At 32.4% G+C, this 12,207-nt stretch overlaps 1 protein-coding gene across 1 annotated transcript; it reads right to left on the bottom strand.

Moving 5' to 3' along the window:
• Window positions 1–5,235: 5,235 nt before the first annotated feature.
• LOC132267639 (phytosulfokines-like) lies at window positions 5,236–5,975 on the bottom strand. The gene is made up of 2 exons (XM_059768771.1): window positions 5,678–5,975; window positions 5,236–5,547 (listed from the first exon to the last, which is right to left on the bottom strand). Exons 1-2 carry the CDS (start codon window positions 5,792–5,794, stop codon window positions 5,419–5,421), a joined length of 246 nt encoding a protein of 81 aa, XP_059624754.1. The 5' UTR covers window positions 5,795–5,975; the 3' UTR covers window positions 5,236–5,418.
• Window positions 5,976–12,207: the final 6,232 nt, after the last annotated feature.

Here is a 12,207-nt window from a genome sequence, read left to right on the forward strand (position 1 = left end):
TATCTTTTGTGATAATACTAGTACAATTAATATTTCAAAGAATCCAGTTTTGCATTCTAGGATTAAGCACATTGACATTCGACATCACTTTCTTAGGGAACTTGTTGAACAAAATGTCGCGTCTTTGGAAAAATTGCATATTGATCAAATTTGGCTGATATTCTCACTAAATCATTAGATACTGCAAAGTTTTCTCATTTTAGGAAATCTATTGGTGTCTGTTGTCTTGATTAGATGCATTGTAAGGATATAGTCTAAAAAGGATTTTATGCATATCTTGAGAGTCTAGATTATGTTTTTGGGAAGTTAAGCAAACCATATTGATTGAGTATGTTGAATACAAGGAATTTAATGACACATGGAGTATTTGTGGAAAGCATACAATTGCTATGAATTGATGAAATTGGTTTTGCTTACTTATTTTGTATAGTAAACGAATCAGTGAGAGTACATTTACTTGATATATCATTGTTTTGGTCACAGATAATATTGATATGCTTGATCATTATCTTGGAATTTAAACTTGATTTATGTGTTTTAGACTAAAAGAGTGAAAAGAAAAGAAAATTGGAAAAACAGCTTGGAATGAAAAAGTTTTTAAAAAAGAAAGAAAAATATTTGCTGTTTTGAAAATGGTGAGATGGAAAAGGCTACCTTTGGGATTTTTTCGAAAGTTACCTTGACTCAAAACAAATGGGAATAAGGGAAAGAGTTGGTTGCCCATAAGCGTGAAAGCTACTAATGTGCAAAAAGAAAAATGGAGCACAAAGAGAGATTAAAAAAAAAAATGTCTTTTGCACATGTTGATTGTTTGATTTCTAAGGATATGTGATATCATTGATTTATTATCTGAAATCTGAACAATTGACAAATCATATGTTTTTGGAACTTGGTGGTGATTTTACTACACTTACTAAGTTTGTGGAACTTCATAGAATTGATCTTGGTTATTTCTGTTAATACATATAATCATGTGGAGTCTACATTCTCATTGGGTTCAATTTACAAGATTTATATGGTTGGTTGCTTCCTACTTCTAGGATTTTTCTTCCTTGTGACCCTTGTTAATTTGTGACAAAAAGAGGGAGATAAATTTAAAGTCTTATCATTCAGGGGGAGAGAACTTTTTGCATTAAGGGGGAGAAGAACCATTGTTATCATTGCATATGTTTACATTTGCGTTAATATTTCGGCATTAAAATTTGTTATTTTTATGCCTGTGTTTATTGTCTTGATTAAGCTTCACGGGTAGTTGTGTTTGAGCTAATGTGCAGATTATAGGTTGCTACATATGTTAAAACTTCATGAGGTTCAAGAAGGTTTATTTCCTTTAACAATCATTGTAATTTACTTTCTTGTTTGGATAGATTACTGAATTGTTTTTAGGGTTTTGTCACGAAATTGCCAAAGGGGGAGATTGTGAGATATATATTTTGTAATTGGCTAATTCCGTGATCTAAACAAGTCTATGTCGAGTTATAATTCAAATTATTTGTTCTGCATGTTATCAAGTTCGATAGTGACTACAGAACTGGGAAGTTGTTCAAACTTACCATGATTAAAGATCATTTGAAGCAAAAGGTAAGAACAACATCTTAGAAAGGATTTTAAACAGGTTAGGACACATTCTCCACTTTCCATATTTTTTATAAGTTTCCGTAGAATGTTTTTAGGCTGAATGGACCAAGGAATTTAAGTCTGCCAAACTTGAACCAGTTCAACCCCTCTGAACCGGTTCAAGATGTCAAGATTGGCTTCAAAAAGTTTCTGCCAATCTTGAACCGGTTCAGCCCCTCTAAACCTGTTCAAGGTGTCCTATTCACTATACAACTTTCAGTTTCCTTATCCTGAATTGTTTAATTCCTAGTTGGTCTAGAATTGTACCAAATCCTATGCTCGAATTTTTCCTTATTTTTAGAGGGATTAGGTTATTCTATACTCTATATAAACATGTCATATACATTGGTTTATTTACGGCTTTTGGGAAAATCAATTTTATATTTTGAGAAAGCTTTTTAGAGAGAGGAAATTCAGAAAATCAAATCTGATTATTCTGAATTTATTAATGATGGCACACACATATATTAATGAGTGATTTAGTGGTGTTATTCTCTATCTCATCAGAATCGGAGCTATATTGAATATTCAGATATTCCGTATAAAGAGCATGATTTAATTCTTCTACATCAAGTTCAGATCTTGAAGAACAGAAGAAAAAATGATTACACTTTAAAAGGGTTGGGGCATTCGAGGAGTGTTGTCTGATCTACCTGCTACTCTTCTACAAATATCAAGCATAAGTCTGAGGTCAAGTTGCTATTGGACGGGGAGTCGCAAAGTCAGAGGATTGTCAGCAATTGGTGTTTGGTAGAATGATAGGGTGTGAGCCAGAGTCAAAGTTCGGTGTACTTTGTTTCAAATATAGTGGATCGGTTTACTTTGGACTGAATAATCTACCAGATTTTTCTCATGTAAACAGTTGACGTATTTTATTAACTGGGGTTTTCTTGTTAAAATCCTGGTGCAATCTCTCTAAACTGTTACTTGCTTTACTTTACAGTATTTATATTTGTGATTGTGGATATTTAAATTGGTCATATAATTTAACCAATCATAAATTGAGCAAGTTGACCTAATAATCAGATCTAGGTCATTAAAGGAGTTAATCATAATTAGAATCAACTAACTGGTTCCATACCCCGCGTAACTCTATTTTTCACAAACCCATACATATATACATAGCCATGGTATAGAAAAGAGGGAGTTTAATAAAGAACGGAATAGTGGAAATTACAATTTTTAAAAAATCTTATAGAAAAATAAGATGGGATATATTAAAAATGCTTGGCAGGGTTGCAGCTTCAACCACTTTCGACTTGTGGGTAGCAGACTCGAATTCTAATCATTGTTGTAATCAATATATAAGGCTGTTATGGTTTATGATGGACGTGGACACTAGAGAATACTGAAAGTTGAAATAGAGACCGATAAAGAGGCAAAGGTTTAAAGAGATTGGTGATGCTTGGAAAATTATTTAGTCATCTGTGAAGACTTGAACGGACGCTCTTCCGTTGTGAAAGTGAAGAGGTACTACTAAACTACACTACTTTGGTATTTTAAATTCATTGAATTATGATAATTATTAATAACTGAGGAGATTATTAGGCTTCTCCTACTTCCACTAGAAGGTTTTCTATCCTTGAATTTTCACTATTTCTGGTAACTTATAATATGAGTATGTATATATTAATTATAAAAGGGTAAAGTGGCAAAAAAAAAAAAAAAAAAAAGTGCAAAAAACACCTATATGCTATTTAGTTTGTGTATATAAATTTTTATAATTTGAAAATATTCACAAATTGCCTCCTAATATTTGTTGATGGTCAATTTGACAATTTTTTTTTTTTTTTTTTTTTTTTTAAATAACCTCCTCCTAAAATAATCTTAATATACCCTTAAAAACTGAAATAAGCGTTTTTATATTTACTTTGTCTTAAGGGTATATTCGGCTGCATGGAATTGGAGCTTTTGAATTAGAATTGGTGGAATTTAAGAAAAAATTTCACAAATCCCATTTCAAGGCTCCAATTCTATGCAACTAAACACACCCTAAGGGTATTTTAGATATGTAAATATTTAAATTGACAAATGTTCTTATTTGTTCAATTTGAAACATATATGGAGTCGATTTTTGAAATACCGGAATAGTATTTACACATTCTTTATATAACAAGGTTTTTAATTTTTTTAAAGCATTTTACTCATTATAAAATGAAATCATAATTAATTAAGATTTTTATAGTCAATCCATTTCTTTAATCCTAATTGACTGCAATTTTATTTTTTTTCTCCAGGTTAATGAAATTTGATTGTTTGTTTAAAATAAGTAACAACAACATTATACTACTAATAATAATGTAGGACCCTAGAAGCAGTTTTTTTTATTTATTCATTATTATCATTACTAATTTGTTCTCTTGTCATCATATCTATAAGAACTAAAAATCCAAAAAGAACTTGGTGATATCACTCTGCTAAGGATTAATAGTTCAATATTAACTTATCTTCCCACAGTAAAACACACACGCACAAACAGAAAACAAAAAGAAATTCGTACAAAGTAGGGGTGCACACGGTTCAGTTCCTTACGGTTCCGGTTAGAACCGGAATCGGAACCGTTTAATATGGAACCGAATCGAAACCGGTTTGGTTCCATGAGAACCGTTTGTTTGGCTTTTTTCCTTTATATCTTGCTAACATTAACAATCAAATGGAGAAAAGAAAACCTAAAGCCATGAACAATCTGAACAAATGCATACTAGGCAAAAAGATATGAGCCCTAGATCTAAAAGACGAGAGAGAGAGCAACAAAGGTGAGAGGGTTGACCTCTGATTTGATCTAGAAATTGGGAAGAGACAGAAAATGTGTAGGGGAGTTGGGAGGTGGACCAGCTGAAATCGGATGATGGCGAATCAGAGCCGTTGATTGGATTTCCGTTGACGAAGGCCGATGATGTCTGGGTGGACGGTGGACCTCCATGAGAGAGATGTTAACCTCCTACCCGCAACTCTCAGCATCATCTTTTACCTTTTGTTTGCTCAGATAGCTTGATTAGGGTTTGCTTTTTCAAAGTGAAGAGCCAAAGGAGAGAGAGAGAATCTCAGAGATTTAGAGAAGGCGAGGACTGAGACTGAGAGAGTGAGAGATCTCTGAGAGAGGGCAAGTTCAGAGTTGAGAGAATAGAGAGGGAGGCGGTTGCTGCGGCTAAAATGATTTGCCCTAAAAGTAAAAAAAATATAATCAAATACATATATATACTGAGACTGAGAGAGTGAGAGATCTGAGAGAGAGGGCAAGTTCAAAGTCGAGAGAATAGAGATGGAGGCGGTTGTTGCGGCTGAAATGATTTGCCCTAAAAGTAAAAAAAATATATATAATCAAATATATATATATATATATATATATATATATAGATATATTTCGGTTCCGGTTCCAGAACCGAACCGTGAGATTGGAACCAGAACCGAACCGAAACTTATCGGTTCTTCATTTTAGGAACCGAAACCGGAACCGGAACCGTGAGAATCGGAATTTCGGTTCCGGTTCCGGTTTAGTTCAGGTTCTACGGTTCTTTTGTGTACTCCTAGTACAAAGGGACAGGCAAGGATATATATATATATATATATACACACACACACACACACACATATATTCAAAATGAACTACATAATATATTTTTGTTCAAAACTTAAAACAAAGATATTCAAAATCCAACACAGTTCATCTCATCTGATAAACCTCACAATGATAACAAGATTGGTAATCCAGTGAAAACCAACTAGTAAATAACCCACAGCCAAACAGAACATATCTTACAAACCAAAAAGAAAATAAACATTTAAATATAAATAAAAAATCTATGGCTTCTGCTTTTGTGTATAAATATAGTCAATATGAGCAGCCAAAGTCCTTCTCATTAAGCACTCTTCATCCCCATCTCCTTCACAGCTCTCATCCGCCACCTCAAACTTCTGAGCTTCAACAACCTGAAGAAAAAAATAAAATAAAAAATTTAACACAAAAATTCGAAAACGCTAATCTTATTCAATGCATCTAAGGAATAGAAAATCATAGCATCCTCTGTCAATCATAAACCGACATAAGTTTTGAACTTACGCGTTGAGTGTTTGCTGGGGTGACCTCAGGGAGCTTTGTTGGCTCAGGCCGGGCTGCGTAGGATAGGGTGAAGCAAAAGAGGAGGACTATCATGATGAGGGAGGTAACTTTAGACATCCTTATTGCTTTCTTGAAATATAGGTGGTTAAGAATGAGAGTAAGGACTCCGGTATGTGAATTTATATAGGGGAGGACAAGGGAAGAGAAATGACTAATAGGGGTGTGAACTTGAAAGAGTGAAATGGAGACTTTGATGTTGCAGCTAGCCTATATAATTAAACAAGTTATAAATATGTAAAAGTTTTTAAAATAAATATGGAAAAGAAGAAACCACTTGGAGCGAGCGAGCGAGAGAGAGAGAGAGAGACAGAGGTGGTTTTGAAATTTGAGACTACTAGTTCTTGAATAGTGCCAAAATGTGGGCCATATCCACTTGTCGTAACTTGTAGTTTGGCACTACTTATTTATTTATTTTTTTTTGGTGGGTATCAAATGCTTTTAGTCAAATAAATTAGTGAAACTAACAACTGCTAGAGAGAATTATATATATCACATCATCTATGAGATCTCAGTATATTGAATTGCTTCCAATCAACACAGTGATCATCACAGTAAATTGCTTGACCTACACCTAAGTAAATTATTTTTACTGATCGTCTTAAAAATCATAATGGGTGTAATAAATTACAAGATTTCATCATTAATTTCCCATAGCCATTTGAGTCAACAATGAAAACCCATTGCAGCAGATGGTGCTAATGTATCAAATTTTTTGACAAGTAAGGACTTGGCATAATTCACATGATTTAAAGATTGAGCTGGTGACGTTATAAGTTCTCTAAGGCAAGAATATTTAGCACCACCATTCTGAAATTCACATGATTCAAAGACTGAGCTTGCGAGAACTGCCACTGAATAACACAACTCTTTGTGTATATAAATTTTTGTTTGTTTTTTCATGTACCACCTAGTTATAGCACTTTAAGCCAAATGCATACAACCATATACATTACTTTTTTAAGTGCAACATAACTGTTTTACGTACAATCAATCCAACTACTAAATTAATATATGCATAATTAGTAACTGTTTTACATACAACATAAACTGTTTTACATACAACATAACTGTTTTTTAAGTGACCCTTCTATGCATAATTAGTTATCGGATAAATAAAATCATCAATCCGACTACTAAATTAATATATTTATTTTGGTGCCTTTGATTATTTACGGCTTGATCATAATAAAACATTTGTTTGACAAAAATAATAATTTAAATAAATAAATATATAGAAAATCATTTTGTCTAAATACACACGAAATGGAGGATATGCTTCGTTCTTGTGTCCTTGACTTTAAGGGCCATTGGGAGGAGTATTTGTCACTTGTGGAGTTCGCATATAACAATAGTTTTCAGAAGACTATTGGTATGGCACCGTTTGAGGCATTATATGGACGACCATGTAGATCTCCTGTTTGTTGGATGGAGGTTGGCGAGAGTCGTTTTTTGGGTCCTGAGTTCATTAAGGATACTTTTGAGAAAATTGCTCTTATTAGGGATCGCATGCGCACTGCCCAGAATAGGCAGAAGAGTTATGCGGATCGTCGTACTCGTGTTTTGGAGTTTCAGGTTGGGGATCAGGTTCTACTCAAAGTGTCTCCTATGAAAGGTTTAATGCGCTTTGGAAAGAAAGGGAAGTTATCACCACGGTTTGTGGGTCCATTCATGATTACCGATTGCGTGGGAGCTGTAGCTTATCGGTTGGCACTTCCGGATCATTTGGATCGCATCCACAACGTGTTTCATGTTTCCATGTTGCGGAAATTTCTGCGCGATGAGGATAGGTATCAGCACATAGATGTGGGTGAGATTGAGTTGCAACCGGATGCAACTTATGTGGAGCCACCGTGTCGCATTATAGACCGTAAGGATCATGTTCTTCGCAATAAAGTCATATCGTTAGTGCGTGTCCAGTGGAGTCACCATAATGAGGCTGAGTCTACTTGGGAGCAAGAGGATGTCATTCGCTCACAGTTTCCAGATATAATGGAAGAAGGTAAGGGCGAATTCCGAGGACGGAATTCCTTTTGTTAGGGGGGAAGAATGTAATACCCCTGATTTTAAAAGGATAGTCTCGGTATTTTTTAAACAAATTATTTTAATTACATTTAATTATTTAGTTGATTTCTTGGCTAATTGTTTACTTGTTTAATTGATTTAATTATTTGTTAAATGTGTTAATTGATTTAATTGTTTAAATGAAATTGTGTGTGATGATGTGTATTTATTTAGGAATTTAATTGTTTTATTTTATTTTTATTTTAATATTTTTAGGGAATTGGATATGGATAGTAGTAATGGACCAACTAATTGGGCTCCATGGACTACTTGGATAAGGGGTTTAATGGGTACGGATAATTACCCATGTATATGTATATTTAATAAATAAATAAATATATATATATATATAAGGAAAGTCATATATATTTATATATTACATATAAAAAGGATTACACATAGATTATACGTACCATATATTTTAGTTACCTTTTTAGTATTTAGATTTTATTTTATTTTTATTATTAGTTTGCCTTGGATTGGGAAAAGGATTAGTGTTATTTTATTTGACTATAAATATATAATTATAGGGTTGTGAAAGAGGTTAGAAAATATAGTACGTACTATATTTTAGAGAGAGAAAGAAGGAAGAGGAAGGAAGAGAAAAGGAAGAAGGAGGTTAGGGTTTTTATCTAATCCCTAAAGGCAAGTTCTTTTCTAACTCTTCTCCTTTGATTCGTACCCTATGCATGCTCGATTAATTCTAGATTCTTTAAATAAATTGATTAGATTACTTTGGAAGCTACAGTTCGTGTGTTTTAGTAATGAATTTGTGATGAATTTAACTCTTTACGGAACTGGGTATGGTTTGTTGGTGGTGTCATTATTAGTATTTTTTTTTAAACATGAATTTGTTTGCATGAATAATGGCTTAAAAGAATGAATCAGTTTGTTACCACAAATAGAATTCGTTTTGCATAAACTAAGCACGCCGAACGAGAAGGAAGGGATGTGAAGTCAAAGGCTTTAAATAATGATGCAGCAGTTTACTTTTCTAATTTAAATTTCCTTCTCTTATAATGATGCATCAGTGTGCTTTCTAGTGTAAATTTCGTTCTCCTCTAAATGACGCGTGAGTTTGCTTTGTAAATTTAAATTTCGTTTTCTTTTAATAATGCATTAGCTTGTTAATTTTAATTGAAATTTAATTTTTGGTTAGGTGGGTAGGAATAAATCTTGTATTCATGGAAAATAATAATAATAATTAGTTATGCATTAAACAGTTTTTAAATATATATATATATATATATATTCATTAATGTTATAATATTAAATTAATATATTTTTGATTGATGAATCTGAATTAAATATTTATTTAATTTAATTAGATTCATTAAGAGTTGGAATGCATGTTTTAAGTGTACATGCTAAGTATGGAATTTAATTAATTTTAGAAAGGATAAATTAATTAAATATTGTTGGATTAAATTAGTTTAATCAATTGTTTAGATTTAAATTAATTTAATGAGTACATGGGGATGTACAATTTAATTGAGATGCATGTTAAATTCTTGTGATGTAAATTAAATGCATGCTAATTAGAATTGATATTTTTGCTGAAATAAATGCAAAGGACGTGTATAAGATTTATATCATATTTATTTGGTTTATTAGATGTAAATATATATATATATTTACATTATCTTTGGATTGGAAACTGTTATTTGGATATGTTATGGATTAATGCACCATTATGGGATGGGGGCATATTAGGGACGGATTAACTTACGAGTTAAGTCCTACCTATTTTTAATAAGGGAACGGATTAACCATAGTGTTAAGTCCTACTTAGTCGTGTCAGGTCAACGGAATAGTTGGATGATATAGTATTGAAATAATAATTGGATAGTTTATTTTTGATGGTTGGATAGGACGGATTTTAAATATATAATTATACACCATGATATGAGCTTGAGTCTCAGGATCAGTGGTTAGGGTGCGTATATTGCCAGGGATGTGTAGCTAGATATAGCGTAGTTGTGTACCCTGGTAGGTCTAGGTACTCATGCCCACTATATGTGCGTTTTGCATGTTGCCTACTATTCAGGTTGAGACAACTCTATAGTCTAGTGAGGTTCCTTTAGTGTGTGTATATATCTATATATGGACTATTTAGTTATTGTTGAATTAATTAGGATGTGTACGTGTATCGGGTCTCTGTTTTGGGATGTAGTAGATTAGAACTTGTATGTGGGCCTGACCCACCATTATTTTTCAGGTGTTCGTCAGTTCCAGTCTTAGAGATTGTTCGTGCCGAGCAGAGACAGCCATTCATTCTTCCGATTCTACATAGGACTCTTCTTCATTAGTAACTTATTATTTTTTCGATTCAGTTATGTCAGTTAGGATATTATTAGGGGTCCACAGTATGGATTCCCGAGTTGTAGTTTAATTAATTACTGGTATCAGAAGATTGGAGGATTTTATTATGGAATTTTAATCATTATTTATTTGAGGATTTTTAAATAAGAATTTATTATTTAGTTTTCCTTTCAGCTTATCTGTTTCTTTTTAATTCATCTTGTGTTCCAATGTTTGTTTAAATATTAATTGTTTGATATCCCTTGTATTCTGTGCTCGGACTTGATCACCCGTGGCTCTAGAATCGAGGGGTATCACAGTAAGGTCTTCGAATTTGCTTTGTGATTAACCATAATCAATACAAAATAATTACAAGTAGCAATAATGCAAATATTGAAAATATAATCCACTAACTATTAATTACATAATTACCCAAAGTACCGGTCTATGGATTCTGAAGAATTTGCTGAACAAATCAAAGTAATTACTAATTAATAAAAGAGTCTACACTTCTCTCATACTTAAGAGTCAAATGTCATGACGGTGATAGGGAGTAATTGTATATAACGACTCTCGCAATATATCTTAATCTAACGTGAATCTAGTTCAAGTCTTAGTTAATAATGAATCCATCCATAATTACCGACTATGAACTATTTATGATTATTATTTATATTCATGTATTAATCGTCATCACATATATATATAAATATCTCTTGTAATCAAGTGGACACTATCAATTCTTTAATGAATCGAAACACAATAAATTGAATTCACCAATTATATAAAGTATAAATATTTCAGATATATTAGAAACATATGTCACTTTAATCTAAATGGAAATTCGCTATGGCAAGGCATATAAATCCCAACAATAACAACTTTAAAAAAAAAAAATTATATAAAAAATATAACACATTTACGTGATTATTGCATTATCAACGTGACATACGGAGAATCCTGATTCCTGCTTTTTTATTGGTTTAGAAGAAGCCAATTTATGTTAGCTAATTATTACCAATGTGCCTCCATTCATGGCATGTTTAATTTGAACACAATAATGAGATTAGTGGAATTAAGTTGTGAAGACAATGTGTGAGTACTTGTATACATTCCACATCTCCATTCTCTTAGCTCACAATCTGCATCATCTCTTTCTGTCTGGTTTATCCCTTTCGGTCCAGAAGTCAAATGGCAACATTCTAGAATGGATTAGAAAAATTCACAAATGTTCTTGTTTTTATCGTCCCGAACAAATTAGATCATCATGAAATGTCAAAAATGGGATTCACTCCTATAAATAAATAAATATATATATATATATATATATATATATATATATATATTGTAAGGATAGATTTTAATCCTTCAGGTTGAAAATTTCGTGCATAACTAAATTGGTGGCACAATAACCGTTTGTTCAAAACTTCTCTCTCTAATTTTGTTTGATTGGAATGAAAGACGGACCAAATGAAGGAATGAGGATTATATTGTTCGGTTGGAAGAAAGTAAGATACAGAGGAAGAAAAGAAAGATGGGGCATTTTTCTATAAATTATTACATGCATCGGGATAATTAATAGTCAATGCATAAGCAAAACGCTAAACAAAATCGATACAAATGTGACGCATTTACTTACTTGTTGACTAATAATCTATCCGGGACAATGTAATAATTATTGGTATTCCTTGACTTATATATATAGTATTTTTAACTTTCAATTATCTACCAAGTTACTTTGTCCAAATATTTCAGAGACACCCTGGACCTTGTGGTCTAATGATATTTTATCTATTTCTCAAAGGGGATGGTGAGAGTTGGAATCCCCAAAAGGGTATAGTGGATGTGTTTTTCTTGTCAATGAATAAATAAATAAAGTCATCCAAAGATGAATTAGTAAAATATTGTTAAGGCAATCTCTTTCTATTTTGGATCACCTCCTCTCTTCCTTCCCTCATTTATATGTTCCACTCCCTGAGCACATTCCTTTGGGGAGCTGGGTGCTTTGCCAACTAAGCTACTAAATAATGTTTTTATCTCTTTCTTACATTTCTTCTTCCTTAATCCTAAAATCAAACAAAATAGAATTTTCTTGCATTATTATTATT

This window comes from Cornus florida, unplaced genomic scaffold (genome assembly GCF_030987335.1).
Source record: "Cornus florida cultivar Cherokee Brave unplaced genomic scaffold, ASM3098733v1 CherokeeBrave_3.0.0_Hap2_Chr07, whole genome shotgun sequence".
Classification (NCBI taxonomy): domain Eukaryota; kingdom Viridiplantae; phylum Streptophyta; class Magnoliopsida; order Cornales; family Cornaceae; genus Cornus; species Cornus florida.